Source organism: Cygnus atratus, chromosome 11 (genome assembly GCF_013377495.2).
Source record: "Cygnus atratus isolate AKBS03 ecotype Queensland, Australia chromosome 11, CAtr_DNAZoo_HiC_assembly, whole genome shotgun sequence".
In the NCBI taxonomy this organism is placed as follows: Eukaryota; Metazoa; Chordata; class Aves; order Anseriformes; family Anatidae; genus Cygnus; species Cygnus atratus.
Genome location: NC_066372.1, coordinates 19,200,529 through 19,226,368, shown reverse-complemented (window position 1 = coordinate 19,226,368; position 25,840 = coordinate 19,200,529). Strand labels below are relative to the sequence as shown.

The 25,840-nt window shown below is 51.1% G+C and overlaps 1 protein-coding gene across 1 annotated transcript in view; it reads left to right on the top strand.

The window, feature by feature from the left end:
* IGDCC4 (immunoglobulin superfamily DCC subclass member 4) overlaps nt 1-25,840 on the top strand; it is an 85,423-nt gene that overhangs the window by 10,019 nt on the left and 49,564 nt on the right. The window contains exon 2 of the mRNA XM_035554759.1: nt 21,935-22,264. Coding sequence (XP_035410652.1) covers nt 21,935-22,264 — 330 coding nt within the window. The remainder of the gene's footprint in view (nt 1-21,934; nt 22,265-25,840) is intronic.

The window sequence follows — 25,840 nt, the reverse complement described above, 5'->3', positions numbered from 1 at the left end:
GTGGGTAAATGCACTGTAGATTTTGGAGAGTTAAACAGCAAAGTGGACATGAGGGGTTTTGGAACCGGAGCTGTGAAATTTATTTTCCTCCTGTTATGATAGAAGCTGAAATTGGGAATGGGAAGGAAAATTGTCCCCCCTTCTGAGCCTGGGTCCTAACAAGCTTCAGGAGGCAGCGCTGCTCCTTGGACTCCCCCATCTCCATGTGCATCCCAGCAGCCGTGGATGTGGGCAGTATCTTTTAATTTCTTCTAGCATGGTCCCTCTCTGTTTGCAATGATAACCGAGTTTCCAGATCACAGTAGAATATTATCTTTTAAAACTGAACTAGGTGAGAAGTTATGCCAGGAGGATGTAAGGTCCTGAGGTGATCAAGGCCTTGGTAAGATCGTGGGATTGTCCGGCTGCGGGCATTCCTGTGGCTGAACGCTTTGGCATCTTGTGTTTTACCATTTCTAATGTCTCCTCCTCAAGCCTCCCCTCTTGCCTGCTGTCGTCCACATACAGCTGGTCAGCTAGCCGTACTGATAATGTGCTTTTGTGGGTGAAGTGATAACGTGTGCTCCGAGCTCCCTGTGTCTTCCCGGGGAGCTGAAAGCCTCTCATGGGGTGATGCAGGCTGGAAGTCATCTGCAGCGAGCTATTAAAACATACTTTCCCATTAGTTTGCTTTGTTGCTGTTCGGAATTGTCTTCTCTTCCCCTGTGTGCTGGCTCATTATTTCTCATTAATTCCTGGTTTGTGCAATTACCTGGGAAATGCAAGAGAGTTGGCAGGAGTTTGATGAGCCTGACTTCGCTTCTTGGGGGCAGGCGACTTTGTAATTATGCAGCACGTGAGAGCTGGATCTCGTGGTCTTGGGATGGCAGCCGGGACACAGGCGTCACTGCTGGGGCTCTGGGACGGGGGGGCTGCTTCTGGAGGAGCAGAGAGGGGCTGAATATGCAGTTCTCAGGTGCCTGGTCAACCTGAACCCAGAGCTATTCTTGGCAGGAGTGTTTGGTCTGTGTTGTAGAGTGGCACTGAGCATCCTGCCCCGCAGAGACATCCCGGTGCTGAACCCCAGCCCATCAAGACAATGGGAGCAAACAAGGGAGACTATTCGCTTCACTTAAAACCACACAAAAAAACCCACGTCAAAAAACATACACAAAATAATTCCAAATACATCCCAGGGGATTTTGTTTGTTGTGAAAGCTTTCAGCTCAGCCTGCGGAGTGAGCGTGTCTCGGGATGTGTGTCAGAGCAGTGTCACCCTGCAGAAGGCTTCTTTGCCCTTTTTCTTGGCAGGCAGCTTTCAAGTAAGAGTGGAGATGCGATCTGCTCCCTTTCTGCAGAGAACGCAACAAGATAAAAGGTCTGTCACTGATTAAAACATCACAGTTCATCTGCTTGTAGCTTGTGTTTTACTGGCAGATATGTCATGCCATCAGTTTCCCTGTACGAATGCTCCTCTTTTTAAGGGTCGTTTTCATACGTGGGCTTCCCAGCTGCTAGGAAGGGCCTCTTGGCTGAAGCTGGACCGGGCAGCTGGGTGGACTTCAGGCCGAATGGGCTTTACCTGCCCTCCTCCTGCCTATTTTACTGTCAGGAGAACCACAGCATCTCATTACCAACAGCAGTGGCAGGGCTTTGAAGATTTCTGGCCTCATTATCTTATTTGTGCTGTGAGTAGCAGTGAAATCTATGTGCTGTCAGGGAGACCTAGCTGCCGGGCCAGCTGTGTGGGAGAAGAAAACCCCGTGAAGGGGATTGTGCAGGGGTGTTTCTGGCTGCTGGCTTGGCTGTGTGCTTGTTCCCCGGCTGTACGTGTGCTGCGGGATTCCCTGCAGGAGCTGTATGGGGTGAGGAGGTACGGGGGAGAAGTCGCTGCGGTTTAGGCCCCGTCTGTGGCCCCACAAATGCCTCTTCTGGGCAGTGCCTGTGGAAAAGTCCAGCTTGCAAGGTTGAGTTCTTTCATCATCGGGGTGGTGAAAGCAGATTAAGGTTATGTGAGAGCTGCCGTTTGGCTGAACATCGATTGTCCCCCGGGGGAAGATCCAGGCCTGCTGGCGGTGTGTGTGTGACTTCCCTCAGGCAGCGTTAGGTGCCCGCACGTAGTTCCAGCAGGCCAGGTACGGAGGGGTTCGGCAAGCTGCATTTTTCCCCCTTTTCTCTTCAACTCCCTTCTAACAGCAGAGGGGTAAGGAGCGAGCCTGTAGCCCTGGGAAAGCAGAGGCAGAAGGAGCTGTGTTTGGGGGCAGCATGGAGCACGTCCAGAGCTCACAAACTCCGGTAGCGGGGCCAGGGGCCATCTGTGGAAGTAACAACTGGGCCGGGCACGGCTTCGGCACGGCTGCTGGAGGGCTGTGGCAGCAGATGGCCAGAGACGCCCAGGGAGGGGGCAGGAGGCATTCGCTGAGGCTGCACGAAGCAATTTCACAAACAAGCTTTAGGAACGAGACCAAGGTGGGTGTTCCCAAAAGAAGGTGGCTGTAGGCCAATTTTGGGGAGCCGAGGCAGGATCCTGGAGCCACAGAGGTGGGCAGCACCACCTTCGCTTTGGATGTAGACGTGCCTCGTTGCTCTCAAGGAGGACCATAGGGAGGGGACTTGGCTGGGCCATGGCCTGGGGCCTTTCCCTCTGCCTGGGGCAAAGGATGCTGGTGGTGTCTCTCAGAGGTCTTCTGTCAATGCAGGTGTCTAGCTGCTGCTGCACGGTGCTCCCCGTTGTCCCTCTCTGTGGGACGACTGCTTGGTTGTTGCGTAGTTTTGTGCTCTGTGCTGTGGGTTGGTCATGGAAGAAGCTTCAGAGGTGTGTGCACAAGGGCTGTGACAGAGCTGTGTACGTGCACATCATCTCAGACTGGTGGAGACGTATCTCCCTTTACGGTCAGATATAAGCAATCTTCCGGTATTTGAATGGAACAGGCATCAAAATACTACTACCTGGCTATTCCTATCCTAAAGCCTTAGCGATGTTGCCACGTCCCTTGTGCAGGCAGAGTTTCTAAAACAGATCCAGTCTGAATAACCCGGTGTAGCAAAAAGGGAGAGAGGAGCTGATGCCTTCCTTGATCATCAGTTGAAGGCAGAGGGATTAGAAAGATCTTTGATCTTTAAAATAATGAAAAACTCAGAAACATGAGATGTACTCCATCCTAGCACGATTTCTTGGGTTTTCTGTGGGTGACTGTCTTCATGGTGCCCTTACGTTATGGGAACAGGCAAGATCCTGAGCTAAAAGCGTTGAGGGTAGGAGCTTGTTGCTCAGATGCCACAGGTGACTGATCTGGAAGAGTTGTTTTCTCTGGTCTTCTACCATAGCTGTTGTTGTATAGATTCAGAGTCATCTTCCAAGCTGATGTGTGTTGTGACTGGGTGGAAGGCGACAGGTCTGGTCCTGTGGCAAGTGAGCTGGCACAGAAACTTGCCAAAATGCTGGCTCCCCCCCCTGCATGGCTTGGGAGCTCTGACCGAACCCTCCCTGTACTGCTCTGTAGCCAGTCTCTGCAAGGCTGTGGCTTCTTCCTAATAATGCTCCACGTGACTGCATATCCACGACACTGGTTGCTGAGTACAGTGAGTGTGGAAGTCAAGCGATCCTTGCACGTTTTGGGTATGGCTTTCCCTTTCCGTGGCTCCAGGCAGCCGCTGGGAGAAAGTTGCTTTGGAAAACAAAGCTGTTGGGAGCTGTTTGTTTAGACACAAGGCAAAATGAAAGTGGGAAACATCATCTGTCTGTTCCCCTCAGCCTCCCACCTTCTTTTTGTTTAAAACGTCCACATTACGATTTACTTTCAATAAACAAAAGATTTTTCCTATGAGCTGGTGTTTGCTGGTAGGGGAATGGGACTTTAATTAGAGACCAGGAATCCCTGCTCATGCCTACGTTTTCAAACTGGAGCAAGAGTTCATAATTTTACAGACCTTTCAAGGATTAGATTTCCTAAAGCAAACAGTGAGGAACTGTTAACTTATTGCCATGTAAAACAACAGTGTAATAGTCTGATTGCGCAGTACTAATGGCTTTATTATTCTGTATCACACTGGAGTGGTTTGGGCTGCCGGGAGATAACGTACCTTTCCTGAGACACCTTTGCAGCTGATTCCGAGGAGAAGCCGATTTTAGATTCTTGGGCAACATCTTTCCTTCCTAATGAGGGAGATAAGGACCGTGTGGGTGCTTTCTTGCTCCAGTTCTCCTCCAGGATCGCACAGGAAGGAGCAGCTTTCAGAAAAGCACGGTAAAATTTCTCTCCACAGGCTGAGAGCCACCAAAGTCTCATGCTGCCCCTCTGTGTCGGACGAACCTTGAAGGGTCTCAGCTTTCCCAGCATCTGCCAAGGGCATGCCTGTGACCTGTTTGCCCTTTGGAGGGAAGAGGACAGCGATGCAGATTCTCCCACCCCCAGAATTATGCGTGGTACGGGCTGGGGCTGTGTCTATCCCCAGCCCTGTCTTCACGTTGCTCCAGGGGGCATCAGTTGGACAGGGTAGGAGCAGCTAGCCTGCACTTTGTGAGCCTCAGAGGAGTCCCCAGCAGTGTCCAAGCCAAGGTCAGGGCTCGGGCTGAGCTGCTGTAGGAGCTGCTGAATTGTTCAGATCTCTCGGTGTGAGCAGAAATGACCTTGGGGTACCTGGAGCTGAGAGCTCTGGATCCCTTTAGAGATCCAGGTTTGCCCACCACCCACACTAAAACCCCTGTAAAACATGGACTGCCAGCATCACCCCCTGCTTATTTTGTGCTGTCAGCTCCGTGGGCTTCTCCGCAAGGACAGGCTTTTGATCTGCAGTCCTTTGGAACGGGAAGATGTTTGGCTGCTCCCAACCCAGCCTGCAGACCCTGCCAGAGCTGCTCGGAGTCGTGCTAAATCAAAAAGGCTGTTGCCATTTCCCAGGGGGGGGCAGGAGGAAAGGCCTCCTGGAGGAGCACAGGCTGGTGCAGAGCTCCTTGGCACCCTGTGCTCACTCGAGTGCAGCGTTAACTCCTCGGCTGTGCTGGGCAGCTCCTTGCTGCAGGTACTGGGAGCCCAAGAGGATGTGTGATCGCAGCCTGAGCTCCTGCTTGCCCTGCTCCTGCAGTCAGCACGTGTCTGAGGATGCCTGCCTGGCGCCTGGGTGGGATCTCCAACAGATGCCTGCACAGTGCCCTGGCCCTCCTCCAGCTCAAAGTCATTGCAGTGACCTCTGCTGAGCCCTGTTTGTTGAAAGGGACCGATCTCCTGTGTTCCTCGGTTTCTTTCTCCTGGTTCTCAGCTTCTTCATGGTAAACTGGGCTCGTTCCTGGCTGCCCTCCACGGGCGCGCGGTGGAAAACTCTGCACCAGCTCCTTTGGGCTCATGGAAGAAATTCTGTGCGAGGAGAGCTGTGGCTGGTAATGAAATAGCTTTGCCGTGACATAGTTTCAGTGCTGCAGTATGTCTGTGCTGGCTTTCAGGTTGTTCCTGGGCTAAAAATATGGTCCATTAAGGCTTCTAGAACAGGATGTAACCATGTTCTGAAGATACGTTATTCCTTATGTGTTACTGCAAAGTGATTTAACTGAGGCTACGTTTGGAGACCTTCCTTATAGGCTCACCCTGTCTGAAGAGTAAAGCAGCATTTCCCATGGGTTGGGCAGAGCCCAGTGCTGGTGTTGGACACGGTGGGTGCAGCTTTTGTGCCTGGCGGTGCCTGGTTGGGGCCGCTGGACCAGATCTTCCCCTTTCTGATTTCCTCTGCCCCCCCCAGATGACAAGAGATTCAGAACCGCACCGAAAAGATTAGCGTTAGGGGTTTTACCACCTAGCTCGTTTGAAACTGGATGCGCTTGAGATGTGTTGAACAAATGGACATTGGCCTGCCTTCTCCCCGGGGACGGCTTTTACATGGGTGGGAAGCTACAGATGGGGCCCAAGGCAGAAATGCAAATAGGCAGGGCTGTGATATGAAGCATTTGGCAGCGTCGCCGGCTTAAAAGCTCCCTCCCCACGGCTGCTTGATCCTGTTCTCTCGGTTGTGCTGACACAGCTGGTTGGAGGCCGCGCCGTGAACTGTGCGAGCGGAGCTTTGGCCTCCAAACCATGGGATTAGGGCCTGAGCTGCTGGCACCGTGACGGTGCCGAGCCCCGTCCATCCCAGCCCTGCTTGGAAGCAGCCCTTGGAGGTGTGCTCGCAAAGCTGCGATCGCACCCGGCAGTTGGAAGCTAATTAGTTTTTATAACCCTCTTTTGTTCGCTTTTGAAGACGCGAGCTCCTCGCTTGCCTGCCTGGCTCCCGGTCGGCGTCGGGACAGCGTCAGCTCAAGGGTGTGAAGCTCACGTTACGCGGGGAGAGTTCAGACAGGTTTGGTTTCAGCACAGGTCTCGTCCCCGAGCTGTTCCAGCGCTTTCCTGACAGGAGGCAATCAGTGTCAACACAGGCCTGCCCCCGAGACTGCTAACAGAACAGTTCTGAGGGGCAGAGCTCCCGCGTTAATGAGTTCAGCGGTGGGTTGACTGCTTTCCGTGGATGAAAAGGTCAGATCTGTTGCCTGGGTTATGCGGAAAGGTTTTGTTCTGGAACAGTCTGCTCCCGATCAGCTCCTGTCTGCCGAGCTGCCAGGCGCTGCTCTCAATAATGTTTTTCCTGCATTTTCCTCATCAGTGCGTGCCGGAGAGGTATTTGCTGCCTGCTGCTTTTTCTCGCCCTTGCCGCCGCTTCTGTTGCGTCCAGGTAACTGCGAGCATCTACCTGCACATAGGCACAGGAGGGACCGCTCGGTTTTGGAGCCTCACGTGCCCCTACAGCAGCTGTTCCCCACCTCTCTTGGGGTCGCAGAGCCTCCCCAGAGGGATCCATCCCTTTCCAAAGGGTTGGCTTTCTCTGCTGCAGCCCTACTGTGGCAGAAGAACCACAGCAGTGGACGTGGCTCGGGGCAGGTGGTGCACAAACGGACCCAGAGACCAGTTTGGGTTTTTTAGGGTGAATACACTCATTTAAGGCCGAGAAGTCCTGAGTTCAGATCAGCGGCTTGGGCAAACTTTAAATGCCCCAGTTTTGAGCCTGCTGTACTCGGAGTTTGGTTTTAATCAGAAGTTCTAACAAATGGAGTCTACTGGAAACATTCGCAGTGAAACACCCTTGTGATTTTTTTTTTTCTCAGCAGTCATTAGCTGTCTTCAAGAAACAGTATTTTAATTGGAGCCATGATAAAAGCAGAGCGGCAGTGGTTGCGTTAAAGCTTAATTTATTAAACAGCTTTGTTTTTAATGCAAAAAATAATCCGTAAACAAAAAAAGAAGCTATGCAGTTTAAAACTGTCAAAATAAAACCTACAACTTTGAAGTCTTAAAATACTTTGGGAAATGCTGAATGTTTTTGACTGGTTGTATGGAACAGCTGAACTGACTTAACTGGAACAAAATTAGAGGAACAAAGAGGTTTTGTTTCCAGAGTGTATTCTTTGCCCTTTGACAGCGCTGTCTGGCTCGCAGGCTGAGTGAGGTACAGGAGCGGGTCCCCGTCAGCTTCCCCCCTTGGCTTTCCTAGGACAACTGTAGTGTGCTTCTAAATGCAGGCAGAAAGGCTCCAAAATTGTTTTCCAGGAGGCAACATCAGGTCCCCGTGAATGTAATTTTTCACACCGTTGTGTGCTGTGGGTCTCATGGGGGAGTCACAGATGCTGCTTTTGTTTGGAACTTCTCTGGGGCAGTATCTTCCACCCTCAGTCTGTGGGAATTCTGTTGCTGATTTCACTACACCAGAATTAGGGCTTTTAGGGTCTGCTGCTGAAATAGTGAGAGTTACCTGTTCTTACCAGGTAGCCAGCTTGTAGGAGTGGTAAGTTGCAAAACAATACAAAAGTTGCCTTGGCTGCCCCTGTGGCTGGCCTGAGGGCCCTGGGGTGTATTTCCGTCTTTAAGGCTGCCCCTGATCTATTCTCAGGGCATTGGACAGAGCTTATTTCTCTTTCTTTCCCACCTGAGAGAGATGGGAAGGTGTCAGAGGACGAGAAGCCCTGTGTCCCGGCTAAAACCACGAGCAAAACATCATCTGGTTAGCAGCAGCCTCGCTGGAGTCTCCTCCTCCAGCCCGCAGCACTGCCAAGCCTGAAGGTCTTTGCGAAGAGGTGGGACTGGAGGGAGGGCCAGCCCTGCGATGTGCTTTAATTAACGTGGCGATGGCAGAGAGCTCTCGGGGGCTGATTGGCATTCACTGCAGCAGGCAGCTGGTGTGGTGTGAGATGTGGTTGCTCAAAATTGTCTGCCAGCCCCCATGGAGGAGGGTGCTAGCTTGCTAGCACGGGTACCCGAAGCAAATGCATGTCTACCTTTTCCATCGCTGCCCCGAGCAAGGCACAAACTCTGTTCATCAGCATTCGTGTCCCTTTGACCTACAGGTATTGAGTTGCAGCCCCGGTGCTCTGCCGGAGCAGATGCCTGCTGAATTCAGTAGCTTGCTTAGAAATAAGCATCAGCGAGATGTCAGAGAGGTTAGTCTCATTACTAGGTCTCATTAATTCTGTGGAATACCCTGTAGAGAATATGTTAATATCCTTATTCTGTTGACATATATTAACATATATAATAGTTGTATAATTGTTGCTAATAATTACAATAATAATAAGCTTCTTCTCATAGACAATCAAAGTGGATATTCAGAAGCCCCCATAGGCACTGTTAAATTCCCGCTGATGTACAGGAAGGTGCTGTGTGTGCACAGCTTTCTGCCTACTTCTACTTGTGAGTAGCACGAGCTTGGGAGGCCGGATTTCACAGGTATGGGCAAATGCGTTCATCTGTGCTGGTTGGATGTGTCAGGCAGCTTGGGTCAGGAAGTTCCTATGCTTTTAGCTGGAAATTACTGTTCCCTACCCTGGCATTTGCTGCCATTCAGCAGAAGCGCGATAATTTGATGTGTGCATGCTCCTGTTCCACTGCAGTGGTGGAACAGTAAAAAAAAACAAAAAACAAAAAACAAAAAACAAAAAACATTGCTTAGGCCAGTTCTGCTTTGCCTTACAGAAAAATCACTGGCAGTGATAGTTGCATCTGGGGGTGTCCTCTCTTAAAACGCTCTAACTCAAAGCTTTGCAAGTAGCTACCCCAGATAAGATAAAACCTCTTACTTCCACCTGCTGTATTTGCCTATACAGTTGCTATCCCATTAGGCCAAATCCTGCCACGTGAGTTACAACAGAAAACCAAGGGGTCCCCTGGTTTTCAGACCCCTGAAAGACTTGGAAGGTAGGTGGAGCTGGACAGGTTCTGTATTAGGATGCGTGGTTCTGGTTTCTTACATCCAAAACTGCTAACAAGCACACGGAGACCACAGGTTACACTGCAAGGCTTGGCTCGAAGGGAATAGCTCTGTATATATTGAAAAATCCCACCCTGTGACACATCGGAGAGCCAGATAAGGGGTGACAAATTGGGAACATGGCAAAGAAGGAATATCCCGGATTGTCCAAAGAAAGATTAACTTTTCAAGCCAGCTTTCACTGATGCAAATTGTCAACCACTGTGTTGCAATAAAGAGGGGAAATAACTAACTATGAAGTGCTGACTCGTAAAGGGGGAATCATCTAAAGTGCTTTGTGTTGCAAGAGTTCGTGAAAATGGTTTTGAAATGTTCTGCTGCATTTACCTTACCGAGGCCAGTTCTGCCAGCTGGCAGGTGCTCTCGGCACCGCATCATCCTGGGGATGTTTGGGGTGTGCTAGAACATCCCGTCTGTCTCTCAGCACCCAGAGACCCAGAGAGATTGTAGTGCCGCCTTCCCTTTTTTTAATTAAAAAAAAATCAACCACACTTTGTCCCACGCAGATATAAAAGTCTCCAGATTGGTTTTCAATCTTTACGTTCCTGGCAGAAGGATGGCTCTCTAGAATATACCTTAGGACTCCTGGGTTTGTAGGATCATTGTAAGCTGTGTTCAGTGAATGTCTCATTCATTAAGCTTGTAATATACAATACAAAAGCCATTTTTCTTCCTTCCTAGGGTGACCCCACTTCTCTTGTTGCCTTCTTCAGTTCCCTTGTATCTGGGAACTGTATTCCCTTGCCCAACGTTACAGCTCCTGGTTCCTTTATGCATTGTTCTTTCTTGATCATGCTGCTATGGTTATCCTTACCTATTCATTTGTTTTGTTTTTTAATAGTCTTTATTAAGTTTGTGAGCTCTTTGCAGCAAGCATCTTGGGCTTGATATTTATTTTCTGTGAAGCATCTAATGCAGTTTTGCCTTGATCCTACAGCAGGACCACCCCACGCAAAACCATCCAGCCTGCAGTCCCTATCGTACTAAAGCTCAGAGGTTCTGATTTCCCTAGTTATTGCCAAGACTCTGCTGGGCCAGGTCCAAGGGGTGAATTCGGGCACCACCCAGCTTCTCCAGAAATTTGGTTCCAGCTCCAATCTTTGCATCCTCTTCCCTTAGTCTAATTAAAACCTGCTGTAACAAATGCTGTGAAGCCAGCTGCAGTGCTTTGGCAGGTAACAAACACGGGGCAGTGAAACCTCCAGCTAATCCATCTATGCTATGAAGTCATAAGAATCTTGTTAATTTTTAAAAAGCCCTTGATGCCCACTAATCCAAATCAATTTTCATTTCTTTCATAAAGTCGTGCTTCCATTTAGGCTTCAGCTAAGAATTACAGCTAATTTGTTCGATTTTATAACAGTATAATTGAAAAAGTGATTTTAATGTCCTGGCAACCATATTCCCTTTCTTTGGTTGTTAATGAAAGAATCCATTAAAGTTAAATGATTTGGGCACAGATTCAAGTTGAATCGCCTGAATATTCTAGGGGAGTGTTTCTGACCATCTGCTGCTCTGTCATTGGCGTTTGTTGTAAATGGGACCGCGAGAAGGACTTCACAGGTCTTGTTCGAGCCATTAAGCGTAAAATATCATTTTAATTTTCTGATCTCAGTGTAAATAGTGGAAATACTCGGGAGAGTTGGTGCTGTTCTGGTCTGCGGTATCCTGCACTCGTAAATATCTCTGCTGAGCTGTGCTTCCACGTGCTTTTCAGGGCTCTCACGGCTGTTTGTATTGATCGCACCGCATCCTTCGGCAGCACGGTGTAAGTTCCTTTTAATGACAGGCGAGGCAACGGGAAGCGGAGCCCGCGAAGGGGAAAGCGCACGTGGTGGAGAAGCGTTTCCCCGCTGCCTCCAGTCGTGCCCCTTGTTTCCGTCTGGCTGCAAATGGAGCTGTGCGTCCTGGTGCAGGGTTGGTGAGTGTGGGCAGAGGCAGCCAAGAAATTACACCAGCTGTTGTCATCATCGTCCTTCGTCACAGGCCTCATATACCCGAGCAAGGGCAGAGCCAAAGCGCCTGCGTCCTCCTTTCCCTGTAGGACCTTCCTCGTGCCTTTGCCTCTGAGCTTTCTCGCGCTCCGTGGTGGTGCTCACCATGACCGCCTTGCTGGGAAGCAAAGCAGGTGCTGAACTGCACCGCGTGGTCCCCTGGGGACCGTGCTGGTGCTCGCCGGGCTTGTGCCCATGCCTCGGAGCTGGGAGAGTCTTTGGGACCAGACGGTGTCCTGCATTGGAAATTACAAAGCGTGGCCCAAGTTCCTGGAGGCCTTCAAAAGTAGAGAAGGCCAGGATGTTCCTTCACTCTGCAGCAGGGCTGCATGGGGTGATGGTTGGACCAGATGATCTTGAAAGTCTTTTCCAACCTTAATGATTCTAGGATTCTGCCTGAAACAGCTTGAGGTGCAGAGGCTGAAGTGCTGTTGGTAGAGAGGATACGGGTTTATTTGGTGCTAGTTTCAGCCCTGCAGTGGGGATGTTGTTTCATTCCTCTGTGCCTTGATTTTTTTTTTTTTCCCAAGGTTTGAAATTGGATATGATGCTTATTTTTTTCTCTGTAGGGTAATGAAGAATTGACAGATGAGATATTCACTGTTGGAGCTGAATATTATTCCATTTATTGTGTTCTTATTTATTTATTTTTTGAGTCATAAAGTCACTAACTGAGAGGAAACCAGCCACAAAATGTACTTGGAGTTTTAATTATAGCCCATAGGTGAAGGATCTTTGTGTATTTTAGCTGATAATATTAGTTTCTAGTTAAGTGACTATTCTCAAGAGGCGTAATACTGAAGATTGTATCATATTGCATGTTTTTAGCTTTCTCAGGCGTTGAAAGATGAAAGTATATCCTAAAAATATGCTAAACTTAAATAGTTCAAGTACAAAAATAGATAACATTGTACCAGGAGATCGGTTCAGAGTCTCCTGTGATGTTTGCAGATCAAACGCGTAGATGATGCATGAAATAAAAACAGGAACTTCTGCATCTAACAAAACCAAAATGACTGGATTTCCTCTCTAACACCAGTGAGAAAATGCCAAAAGTAGTTATGTGTTTAAATGTTGCCCACGAAATCATGCAAATCTGAGCCAGTCATTTTAGCTTGATGGAGTCCTTTAAAATGGCAAATATCAGGCTTATTCAGCTCGGCCTGCTGCTCAGCAGCAAAATTACAGTTACCTCGGCAAATGGGCCTTATAATGTTAACACCAGCAGATAGCAAAAATAGCATTTAATAACTTTCATTACAGTTAGTGTTTCTAGGGCTTTGGGGCTTTGCTCTTTCAAATAATTTACATAATTTGCAGGTACAAGCTGCTGTGCCAGACTGTCCATCTGATTCTCTCTCTGATCAGAGCATATTAATGCACTTGTTTGATGGTCTGTTACCAATAATTACCTTGGATTGCATTAGGAGCATTTCCAACGTTGCAGCTGGTCTGTATTTTTCGGTAAGTATATTTCAGGGCCCAATTACGGGACTCTGATGCGTTATTGTTCCAGTGTGTTTGTTCAAGCTTGTAATTTTAATATGCCTCCACACTGTAAATTTATGAACGCGAAGCCGAGGCCCTGTCCTGAGTTCACCGTGCGTCTCACGCTTGCAGCAGCTTCGGCAGAGATCGTCTCGGCTGTTCCTCCGTGGCTTTTGGATGACAGCTAGGAGGAGGAGGGTTCCGCAGAGATGTTTGTAGAGTGAAGCCTGAGGTCCACGTGCTGGGTGCTTGGCATGGAGCAGGTGGAAAAGAGGCAGAAGCAGCTCAGCCCTCCCTGGTTTGGGCAACGTGGGATTGCAAAGTGGTTTTCAGGGGTTTTAGCCTTTAACTTTGGCGCTTCAGTAACTGTCCTTCGGAGCAAGGAAGGCTGCTGCTGATGTTACTGAGAGCAGGGGCAGCCTGGGGCTGCGCCCCCTGCGCTGCTCCCAGTAGTGGGGACAGGACCTGAAGAAGGCTTGGCTTAACAAGTCTTGGTTTTGGCCTCCTCTTGCCTTCAGCTGCTGTTTCAAAAGCCTTTCTGGGGTCAGAGAGAAGGAAATAACAAAGGCTTAACCTTCACGAAAGAGTCAAGCACTTTAGCATTATGATTGCCATTGACAATTCGACGCAATGAATAAATTATTACTGCTATTGATTTGTTTCATCTTTCTGGACCATTTGTTTGCAGGAGATACATTAGAATGACACGAACCTTGTTGAAACTGAGCTCTGCTGAGAGCTGGTTTTGCATTTGTCCCTATCTGGTAGTCGTCATCTGTAGATAAGGTGCTTTGGCAAACGTGATGCTTGCACAGAAGCATGAGAGCATTTCTTCCTTCGTAGAAGTCAGCTCTACCCTTTAATGGGCCACCTTCGAGTCAACAGGGTGACATCCACCATGGGTTGGTGGCTCTGATCCTGGGCAGCTGAAGGGAGCAGCTGCAGCTGGCTTCAGCATTCGGGGCATCGGAGGCATCCTTAAAAACACTTGGATGGGAACCTTTGCTGCTGCTTTATTTCCTTGATGCCTGGCGTGTGATATTTATACTCAAAGATACTCATTTACCCGGGGCTTTGGCAGCTTTTGCTTTTATCCAAGTGAATCTAGTCATTAACCTATTTACCTTAATTACAGCTTTAGATGATAATATCAAGCTTTTCGGATATGGTCTGTGAACAGTGATGTGGCATTGCGTTTGGTTTAGATAATGTCTTTTTTCATGCCACCCCTTCTGTTCTCGTTTCTAACTGGGAGTTAGAAACAAAGACAAGGGTCTCTTGCCCAGCGTGGTTCTTTAGGGAGAGTTGCATTTAGAGCCTGCTACAACAAATCGATAAATTGTGATTAATTTAACTTTTAAATGGAAGGGCTTTGTATACATGTGAAAATATAATAATGGACCGCTATGAAGTGGATGGGTTTGGATCGATGTCCCAAAGCCACAAAGCCTCGTAACGAATTGTTAGATGCCTAGATCCTTATAATTAAGTGGAGCAGAGCTGTAGGAAGAGGGTATTTTTGTTGGCAGCGTGCTCCCTCCGCTGGGCTTGTTGCAGTAACCGGGCTGCTTTCACCTCTCCAGGGACCCCACGGCTCGCCTGCTTGGGCGGATGCAGTTAGCAGGGCTCGGGTGCGTTTGCTCCCAGGTAGCACTTCACTCAGAAGAGTGTCTGGACCCTGACCCTCCTAAAACTTCAGAGCAAGGCGCTGAGACCATCCTACAAATGTCTAAAATGCAGTTCCAGAGCTGTCGTCCTGCTGCAGCCATTGGGGCCAGCCAGCTGCTGGGCATTTCCACGGGACCGTGCTCACCCTACAGCGCTCACCCCGTGTCCCTACGTGTTCAGGGACACGAGGGGCCCTGCAGCAGCTCCGTGCAGGGTGTGCAGGGCACGGCACCATACCGAACCCCTTGCACAGGGGCAGCCTGTATGGCTGCAGGCACCCAGCTGCTCCTCTCAAGGCTGGGCTCTGCTGGGTGACAGGGATGATCTGAGAGTCCCTTGCTGCCGGCTGGATAAATATCCCCGCAGCAGTGGGAGGTGGTGCATTATTAAATAAACCACCAGGCCTGCGTACGTGCAGGAACAGGGTAAGGCCTGTCTCCCGCTGGCAAGGACTGCTCAGCACTGGGATCGCTCAGCTGCGCGTGGTTACCAAGTGCTAATAAAATCATCTTTCCAGCAGCCCTGAAGGTACTTTTAGGAGCCTCCTGTTCCTGAGAGGCATTAGTACAGGCTGAAGGTGTTGCTTTCTTATTTTCAGCTCGCTCGTGTTGCGTTACAAGCTGGAAAGTTCCAGTAACATCTGGTGGTGGCGTTGGGAAGGGAACGTGAAGATCTTGACCCCTCCGTCTCACAGGTCTCATTACAGCTGGGTGGAAGAATGTTTCCTGGGGGCGGGGGGGGAAGGAAAGAAAACCTTGTTATTTAGGTGCACAACTGCTCTTTCAGATACTGGTGGAGATCATGGAAGCTGTATTTTGGCAAACTGGAGCCTCTGACCCCACAGCTCCCTTGGCCCCGCTGTTGGTGCTGATGGTGCTGGGCGCTCAGGGTGCAGGCTTAGCCTGAGATCTCCGTCCAGATTTCTTTCTGGGTTGCTACTTGGCAAGTGCAGTTGCCCTAAAATGGGCTGAGACCAAGCTATTGACTTTTAATTGCCAGTGCATAAGGTTCCCAAGAAGAAAGAAGGCTTTGTGTTGCTTTCATGGGGACACGCTGAAGTATAGCTGCTCTCTGAATTAGACAATGGGAATTTAAAGATTTTCTATGGCTGTAAGAGCATCTGAAGAGCATCAGCAGAAGGTGACATTGCGGCAGAATAATAGCACAGTAGTTGGCTTGTTGATAGGAAAACCCTTTGGAAGTAATAACTCCAGTTTTTCTTTGGTGCTGTTCACTCCCACTTAAATGAGATTAATTGTGCTGTTGAGTTCCCCGAGTTCAGCATCCAAAATAAATACATAAATTAAGACGGGCGACAGCGCGGAGGCTTTAACCGCGCCTTGACTCCCTGCCACCACCCGCGGGATGCGGAGGGGAGGGAGCAGCCCTCCTCCCTCCCTTACCGCCCCGCATCCCGCAGAACACACACGACGACCAGCGCTCTGCCCGCGCCGTCTGAGCCGCTTTCCTTGCTCCTCCTGGGAAGGTTTTCTTTGGCCGGAGCTCTGCAAGGTGCACGGGCCGCTTCCAAAGTGCCAGATGTGTGCGGAATAGGAAACGGGCTGGCCGGGCTCCAGGCTGCGGGACCTGCAGCACAGCCGCGGCTCCCCAGGAAAACCGCCGGCTGCCAAGAGCTCCAAGTGATGTCAGCCCTGGAAGTGTGTCAGGTTCGAAACCCTTGTACTTTGCTCCCTGTGAAGTATTAATCTCCCAAGGCCTGCGCTGTAACGGGTCCTGTCTGGCTCGGTGCAACTTTATTTGTTTTGGGTTAGAAGCGTTGGAGGGGTTTTTTGGGGAGGCGCTGGAGGCTGTCCGCGGGCTGGGCTGGATCCTGGCCTCGAGCTGCTCCTGGGGCCCTATCCAGCCCTGCTTTGAAGCAAAGGTCTAAACCTTGTCATTGCTGCCCCGTGTGTCTGTCGGAAGGGTCTGGGGTTGGTGGCAGAGAGCTGAAGGTGCCTTGGGACCTCGGGTCTCGCAGGGTCCCCACCGGTCCCGTATGTCCTGTGGCTGTGGGGCTCTCAGGGCAGGCAGGGCGGCAGATTTGGGGTCTCTGCTGCAGGACAGTGGGTGCCTGCAAGCCATAACATCAAGCGGCCTGTCACTTGTAGTAGTGTTTTGGTCATGGTGCTTTTACCGAGTGAGCTGACGGAACAAACGGGCAGGTGTTTGGGTGCACGAGGCTGTCGTTGGCTTTGACACAGCCCCGATGCATCAAAGAGGACGTGTTGGGGTGCAGCCTGGTCATACCCCGAGCTGCCTGCGCTTTTCTTGATGGCTTCTGTACCCAGGTCAGGCCTGAGGAAGACCTCACGTATACCTAAATGTTGTTGGCTTCTTCCTGCTCCACCAGCTTATGCACCAAGGCAGTACAGCTCCCCAGGGATTTGGGAGCCCAGTTGTGGAGCCAGGCATGTGAGGTGCTCTACGAGGAGGCATAGATACCCCAGCGGCTTACACAGAAGTGCCTCCCCTTTTGTTTATGCCAGCATGGTTTTGTTTTTCAAATAATGACCAAAACACAACTCCTACTCCTCCAAACAAAGCCTCCCGTTGCACGGTAACCTTTTATTTGCTTGTGCTGCCTAACAGGGCTCAAGGACGTGTTTACTGCTGATAGCCTTAATTTCACCACAAGCATCTCACTCATCTGGGTCCTTCCTCCTCAGTTTAGGTGCTGAAATCCCAGGGAAGGGAAATAACTGTACGTACAAGGAGGCAAGTGGTTTTCTGTGCCGGTCTCAGCCACTGAGTGCGAGCTCCCACCTGATTTATGGGCTTGGAGTATTGCGTATCTTGATGTGAAAACATTGCTCTGAGGGTCTTGCCTCTGACCAAGTAATTACACGTCAGGAATCTGTCAAACCTCGCTGTGCTGCGAGCTTGCGCTTCGCCTGGTTATTTATAGCCCTGTAATCGTGCAAGCAGAGAATTGATTCTTTTTCCCCTTTGCTCGATGCTAAGTTGGGCTCTTCCTGCCTCTGTCTGATGTGAAGGGAAGGAGATCACAGCAGTGGGTGCTGGCTCTGCGCTGAGATGCTTTGGGAGGGGAGGCGTGGGCTGGAGGCGTCTGCTTTGGGGCTGCTGCGGAGGGCAGGGGACACTTTTGCGCCATGAAGATTTTACAACCTACGTTCATCCAAAAGGCCCCGTTTCCTTCTTTGCTGCTCAACAGGAGACTTTTCCGTTTATTTGACTGAGCCTGGACAGCAGAAGTGGATGGATTGGTAATAGGAGCGAGGAAGTGATGGAAATAGATGTGGAAAAAGAACATTTTTCTCTTGGGCTATTTTATTTATTTATCTATCTGTTTATTATCGCATAAAGTATCCTAGGTATTAGCAACGTGGGAGAGAATAAAATAACCCTGCAGAGCTGGGGCCAGAGAATATCAAATCAAAGACCCTCCATTTCAGGGCACGTTAACGTTTCAGTACGCCTGTGTTCCTCCAGAACTGTGTGCATGCATATATATGCTCCCTGTACCCATATGTGCACATATATTTATTTGCACATATATTTATGGTCTTGAAGCCACTACAGTCTGCCTTGTTATAGCTCAGCAATTTGCTGGGATTCATGGGGTTCGGCATGAGCTCTGCTGGTACCTGGCAGGACACAGAGTGCCCTGGTCCTCTCTCCCTGCAAATCCCCGCTCTGCTTTTGGCTCCTTTCTCCCCACTCCCCATTTTGCCTTCCAGAGAGTTATTGCGAGATGTTCTCAGTTGTGTTAGGTAATTCCTGGGTATTGGTGGGCTGGCACATCCGTGATATAAGAGCCTGCTTTGAATGTACGTGCAGCGTCACCCTCCCTAGGGGAACACTCTACAGGGTTCTGTGGCCCTCCATTTAGAAATCCATGAGCTGAAAGCTTCCAGTTCTGCCGGGCTTCGATGCTTGAAGTTGCATCCAGGAGGAGCCAAAGGCAGCAAGCCCTGCAGCTCCATGGCACAGGTCTGTAGCTGAACTGCCTGAACTAGGAAGAGGAAATGTTTCTGGCTCAGAAGCCCAGCTCCGTGCTGCTGCCGACATCCCTTGGAGGAGCTGCGTCTGCTGGACGAGGCAGGTGGCTCTTCTGGGTGGTTTTCACTGCATTTGTTACTACTCCAGTACATACGGGGCAGAAGGGGAGCAGGAGGCTGCGTGTGGCTGGGTGTTTAACCAGGGTCGTATCCAGTTCTGTCACCGTGTGATGAGGAATGGAAGTTGGAAATAGTTGGCAGCTTCTGTAAGCACTTAACATTCCTGATTTCATTTGTCTTTGATCTCACTTGGAGTAATTTTACTCCCTTCTGATCCTTTCCCTTGAAAGGGCTTTTATCTCATTGTCAGGCTCGCTAATTTAGTGCGGTGTTTTGAACCAGACCTCCTCCTATATTTTCAGAGCCTGGAAGGTATTTTTTGCTTCATCAGGGAGAGTTTATACCATTCTTTGAACGTGGAAGGGCTGCAGTCGTAGCGGGGCTTTTTGCAATGCTGAGTCTGGATCCTGGGCAATGCTGCTCCAACCTCCGTGTGTGCAAAGGGCCTGTCCCCCAAAATTGCAGTATTTTGTGGGGGATCCTTTGCAGTATTTTGTGGGGGATCCTTTGCAGTATTTTGTGGGCACGTTCTTTGGTGTGTTCTGTGGCAGAAAAGTTGCCTGTGACGTCCAGTTTCAAGTGCATTTCCCTCCAGTGGTCCTTTCTTCTCTCTTGATCTAGCAGAGAGGCCTGAACCAGCCCATCAGGCTTGGCGTGGGTGAGCTCTGCAATCTGGCACTGAGTTTTGTAAGTGCCCCTTTTTTCTTTGACATACCAACTAGAAGCTTGGATCCGTCCAGGTTTTGTCTTAGAGGAAAAGAGCTGGGCGATATTTAGGGATATAGAACCATCATCGTGTATTTTTAAAAACCCAAGTATTTCTTCTGCCGTGGTGCTGTTTTTACTTCGCCACAAGCAGGTTGATATTTAAAAGACTGAAGTTTGAGAGGCTGATAATTGCTTCCTACCGACCTGTGCTGGCGTAGGAAGCTGCAGTGCAGAGCTCTGCTCTATTCCTGGCTGCCTGAGCCAGCCAGCTGCCCCATCTCGCTGCACCTTTTGAAGAGGAGGAGTATTTTCAGCAAAATACCATTTTAATTGCGGTCTGAGGAAAACAGAAAATAGGACAGAGACTCAGGCTGTTTTGCTGCGTGATGAGGAGGAGTGCCTGGCATGGAGCACGAGCCCCTGGAGGGTCTGGAAGGGCCAGGACAGCTGCTGGGTGCACGATGGCACACGGGATGCCCGGTGCCCTGCCAGCCGTGCCGTGTTTTGGGAAGCTCTGCGAGGAAGGAAGGTAAGAGGAGGCACCGCCAGCATCAGTGCCTGTGGTGCTGGGGCTGCCCATGGATGTCCAAAATACAATGGTGTGCATCTGCTGGCAGTGGGGTTTAAAGGAGGAGGCAAGGGGAAGAACACAAAGAGAGCCGGAGCCGTGCACTTGTTGGGAACTTGCTCTCTGCTTGGTTTTTCCCGATTCATGCAGTTTTTTTGCAGTGGCTGTTTGGATGGAGGGCTCCCAGTGGCAGCGTCTTCCCAGAGCAGCCTTTCAGCTTTGTTCCCACCACTTCTGGTCTCCTGTGGAGTCAGTGAGTGAGTTTTGTAGCTTGCTGTGATCCTGAAAGGACTAATCTTCCTGAGGAGACGTGATGAATTGGGCATTTGGTGACAGTCCCTGCGGGCCTCAGCTTGCTCCCTAGCCATGCCCGTGCTGCCTGAGGGGCCTGGGCAGAGAAACTTGGCAGGGCTGCGGTGGCTGACGGGTCCAGAAATCACTTTGTGGTCATCTCTGGCTTCGTGTGGTGAGTTCGGAGAATTGGTCAAAGGCATGGAGGGGAACAGGGGCCCACGTGCATCCCGTTGGGTGTAAGAAGACGAACCGAGAGACCCGATCGCAAGCATGGTGTGGCTGGGGGCTGCATTTCGGTGGGCTGCTACAACCAGCAGTCAGGGCAGGCCTGACAAGTACCTGTCCCTGTGAGCTTGGGTGGGCACCGAATGAGCCCCGAGCATGGGCAGGGTGAGCTCCTTCCTTCGGGGGCACCTGTAGTTCCCGGCACACGCCTCGAAATTATTCCATCTCTCCGCACATGTAATTCTGCGTGTCATTGCCCCTAATTGCGTGCTTAACACACGCGCCTTTAAAACGCGGCCCTTTTATCAGCAGTAGGTAGTAGCAGGTTTAATAGGGTGTTTGAATTCCTATAAAATTAATCTGTAGCCTTCCGCGATAGGAGACGGGCAGGGAGCCATGTGGTTCATATCCAGTGTTGATAAACTTGTTATAGAGGCAGGAAACATTTCTGATTGGAGCGGTGACAAAATAATTTGGAGCGGAGCCATAAAAAGAGTGGATGGTGATGGTTTGAGCACAGCAGAGATTGAAATTGCTGGTGTGTGGAAGCAGCGCTGCCAGCTAACATTGACTTAGTGTCTCTGGAGAACTCTAACGGCAAATGCATTTTATTAATGGCAATATTCTTTCAGGAAACGCCGAGCCTTGTTTCGGAGGTGGAGCTCTCCTGCGAGTACGTGGGTTTGGAAATGGGCCAGCCCCGAGCCCTGCTGAGCTCCTCCGGCTGCTGGTCACCGCGCCGGGCTCCGGCCGCAGCAGGCGGGGTGCCCGAGGGCACGGTCCGGGTGAGACGCGGTGCGGCAGCCTCTCGGACTGCCGGTTCGCAGCCAGGATAGCCTTTGGTGCAGCGGGGAAAATGCGTCCGTGCATTCGTTCTGGGTACGGCTGTATGGGATAAAACAGCCAAAGGTAGCGGGGCACGTTTTTAACCGTTCTTTTGTCGTCTTTCCTTTGAAATGAATATCCCGCTACGTGAACTGGGAGACGCTGCTGTTCCGGGTTCCCAGCCACAGCTTTTTCTGCCAGTTCCCCCTGAGGACGTTTTAACCCATCCCGCATCTCCTCTGAACAGGTTTGCTGCGCTGTCCTTAGATCTCGGGGCCTTGGCCTGGCCTCGTGGCTTCTGTTACCCCCGTAGTGCTCTGACCACGTCTGTGCTCGGCTCTTGCCACAGCAGCCTCAGGCTGGAGTGCGACTTGCGGAGAGCACTGCTCCAGCCAGGCTGCCCTTGTTGGCACTGGGTTCCCAAGCTGGGCTCGAACACCCTGGCTTGTGCTAAGCCATCTCCTGGGGGCTGATCAGCCTTCAGGGAGGCTGAGGTCTGCGGCACGTGGGAGGGAGCCCTCGCTTCTCACGGGCAGCACTGGCAGGTGAAGGAGAGGTTGGGGCTCTTGCTGCATCTTGGGCGTCTGCTGCTGTTGCTGCCATGCCACCTTCTTCCAGTTGTTCCTCTCTGCTTGAACCCAGCGTGGAAAAAGCAAGTGCGGAGAGAAGAGGCGCCTGCCGGGCACGAGGGGGAGCAGCGGAGGTGATGCAGGCTGTGCTTGCAGCCCGAGAGATGTGTGATGGAGACACTGTGCTGTTATAAAAGTGGGCTGTGATTAACCACGCAAAGCAACCCCCAAGGAACCGCTGTCTTTTCGTTGCAGGGAGGCTGCTGGAAGGGGATTCTCTGGAGCTGAGCTGTAGCGCTGGTCCTGCAAAGGTGATACTGGAGCCGAACCAAGCCGTGGTTTTGGACTGTAACCTGGCCCCCGTTGAGCAGGTGATCAATATCACGTGGAAGAAGAATGGCTTTCCATTAGTGGAGCAGGAACATCTGCACGTGCTTCCGAATGGATCACTCTTCATCTCGTCCCAGGCTGTGGCAAAGGACAGCAAATATCCCGAGAGGGCTGGCGCTGAGGGTAATTACTCCTGCGTGTCTCACAGCTCCCTAGGGGCTGTCACCAGTCAAACAGCTGCTGTCAGATTTTCAAGTAAGTGTGCTTCGTGTTTTTCTGTTTTTCCTCTGGTCTTTGTGCAGACCGTTACCACCCAGAGAGTTTAAGATAATGTCTATGAAGTGACATTCTATTAATGACGTGTAGGTGGGATTTGGGATAGCACCTAAATAAGCTGTGATGTCTCTCTCTTGACCCACTGTTAACATCCTGTGCGACTCTCCCAGGTAAGTGCCATCAGCCACCAATTAAAAACAGGACTCTCCTCACTCTCCAAAAACCAGTGCTTGTTTTTGCAGGGAAATCAACGCTTCAAAGCCCCCAGTCAGCACTGTCTGCATGGGAAGGTGGCTCTGAGAGCTCTGGCAGCCCCAGCCAAGGCCGTGGTGGGCTTATTTCCCAGTGGTGTAGATAAGGAGCACTGCCCTGAGTCCGAGCACCGGCTCTTTTATCAAAGAGTTGATCACTGAGAAATGGGCAAGTGGAAGTGGGTGGCTGTGTGAGGGCAGAAAGCACTGGAAGCAGGCCGGGCTGTACGCAGGGGGTCCGAGTTCCCCTTTGTCCCTGCTCCTGGTCGCTGGCTTAGATCATAGCAGCCTGCTAGGGGCATCTGCTGCCTTCCCTATTGGTGACGCCGTGACTTTGATGGCTTCAGTGTGTCTGTGTGTCAGTCAGTCTGTCTGTGTGTCAGAGAATCTGTGGCTCTGCTTGGTTTTAGGACTTTGTTTTGAGGTGAATCTCCCTCTCTAATGGAAGAGATGAAAGAGAGAGCTCTTCAGGCTGGTCTTCAGTTCAGTCTCGGAACAACACTCTAAGATCTAAACTACCGAATCTTTGTGCAGCGTTCAAGAATAAAATTCCTTTCTGTGCAGAAATGGCTACTGGAGCTATTTTAAGTATGTGAGTGTCAGTAAATGATTCCTTGACCTCCCAAACAAGAGAGGTTAGAAAATAACGCAAGCACAGAAACACTTCTCTCCAGTACAGCCGCCTATGTAAATGTTGCTGGATGTGGCTGCACAGTGCACCCTGAGATGCAGGCCTGAAATGTGTTTCTAGCCTAGGGAAATTGGGGCTGAGGTGCTCCTGAACTTGTTCAGGGCTGTCGTAGGTGAACGCCCAGAGAGGATGTCCTAACACCCACGTTACACCGTGATGTGTTTAACGTTTGGTGGCGCAGGTCTGGCCAAGCACGTGTGGCATCCGTGAGCATGGCTGTAGAAAGCAGGAGTCCTGACAGCAGCTGAAGGCTTTGCCAGACCAGGGGATCTCTCAAAAACAGGAGGCAGACTGAAATTGCCTTTCCCTTCCCCTGGATTTTTCCAGAGGAGTGTAGGTAAGATGTCTCTCCCAGGAACGAGGAATTTCAGGTGAACTCTTCCCAGCTTGTCTCTCCTTGTGTGGACTCACATCTCCTTATTGCCATCTGCATGGGAAGGTGCTGCTTCTGTAGCAAGCGAATGCACCTGACATACGATATTCATTCCCAGAGGGAGAGCAGCCAGGGAATTGATTAATGAAATGCATCTCGGGCTGTGTTTTTTTTATGGGTTGGGCAGAAGCGCTTGCCACATTAGCATTCAGCTGGTGTAAATGAGGATCCTAAAGGCTTTTTTTCCCTGCTGGCTGAATGCAGCAGTCTGCCCAAAGTTGTTTACGTGTGGATGGAGTTATTCTTTGTGCTGACTGCCCTGGGCACTGCTGACCAGTACGAGGCAGAAGAAGCAAACCCGATCAGCAGGTAGGCTTTGGTAGCCTCAGCCCCTGCTCCTGACCCAGCGCGTTCCCTTCCCCGGGCAGGAGATCCTGAGTTGGGCTCTGCGCTGCACAGTGCTGCAAAGACAAGTAAGAACATTTGGTATTCACAATATCGAGTCGTCTCCTGTGGCTCTTCATGCTTTGAGCCGTTTCTTTGTTCGTTCACGACTGACTTGCCCCATGTAGGCAAAGTACCACGAGGAAGCGGTGGCGCTGAAGCTCCGGGCTGGCCCAGCACCTGCTGCAGTCGGTGCACAGGCAGTCCGGGGGGACTGGGACCCATCCTGCCGGGCTTCCCTGCAGGCAGGTGCCAAGTGGAGGTGGGGATGAACTCCTCTCCTCCTGCCTGCCCGTGCCGTGCCTAGTCCTTACCGGCTTTGTTCACCGGTGCGTGCAGGAACTGAGTGAAACGAGTGGCCTTTGTGAGTGCTTCTTCTACTGCCATTAGACACGGCCGCTGTGTTTCAGGTGTGCAGGAGTCAGCTTTGCCCTCCTGATAGCCCCAAAAGCGAGGGCAGCTCTGGCATTTCCCTGGGTGAGGGCTGCTGGCTCTCTAGCTGGGAAGGGAAAGCGTCAGGCCGAGGTGAGTGGGGAGGCTCGGAGAGGCAGATCGGAGCAGACAGACGGCGTCCCCGGCGAGGGCTGGATTGACAGAGGCTGCCCAGGTGACAGCGGAGCGCTAAGAGGGATTGCCGAGTTGTGGGTTGCTGGAGGTGATTACGGAAACGGAGTGAAACAGGGGCAAAAAGCCACGTCTCTTTTGTCTGACAGCAGCTGCCAGAATGCATAAGCCTCCCGTTACGCGCACTGACAGGAAAACCGCTCTCTGCCCATGCTTGAGCAATCAAGGTGGCCTCAAAGGCAGTGCTGCTGTAGGAGTTGCCAAGAAGACGTTCACGTGTGTGACAGGGGTGCAGCCTGTCGCCTTGAGCGCCCGGGACAGCGTTGGGCCAGGGCTTGGATTGCTGGGGACAGCCACAGCCGGTGGAGGAGGCCTTGGGAGCGCAGCCCTTGTGGGACAGATGACGGTGGTGACCAGCGGCTTTGCCACGTACGGTGGTGACCCGATGTCATGGCCACATCAGTGTCTTCCAGGGAAACCTAGAAACACTGCGATGACCTCCATCCTTTCCCTTCCAGCGTGACCCGCGTGTCAGCTCGTGTTTTGCTGGATAAACGTGCGACGCAACAGCACCCTGCGGCTTGCTGCTCATCGTCCCCACGTGCCACCGGCTGAGACCCGTGCCACCACCCACAGCTCATGGTGGTGGCAGGAGGAGTGACTGAGGGTTCTTGGTGGGATCATACCTGCTCTGTGCACAGCTGTTGCGGCTGAGGAGTGAGGTTTGGAGGTTTCCCCCATGTGGAAGTACCAGGGGCGTTATTGTAGTTGTGGGAAGGTGTAGCTTTCTACCTGCTAATAACTACATTTGCGAAGATTTGTTAAAGCTGTTAATTTAGCTTAAACATTTTGTGCGAGGGAGGTTCTAGAAAATTACAGTAATTGTAGCTGTCAGATGAAGACGTCTGCTGTGCCTGCAGGGAACGGGCCTGTACCGTGCGGCGCTGGCAGCAGCTGACGGCGAGGTTTGGTGTTGCTGCAGCTGGAGGAGCAGCCCGAGCAGGAAGGAGTGCACGTGTACGCTTGTGCTCCTCTCCCTGAGGAGAGCTGCTCTCTGTGATGCACTGTGTGTCTGAGAGAACGGCATTTGGTCTTATCGGAAGGATTTATTTTATGGATTTTATGCTGTTTTGTGGATTAGGTGCGTAGCTGAGGGAAGAAGACCTGTGTGCGGGTCCAGGTGTTGGTGGGGGTCTCTGCCTGCTTGCCACCACTCTGGCCAGAAAACTTCC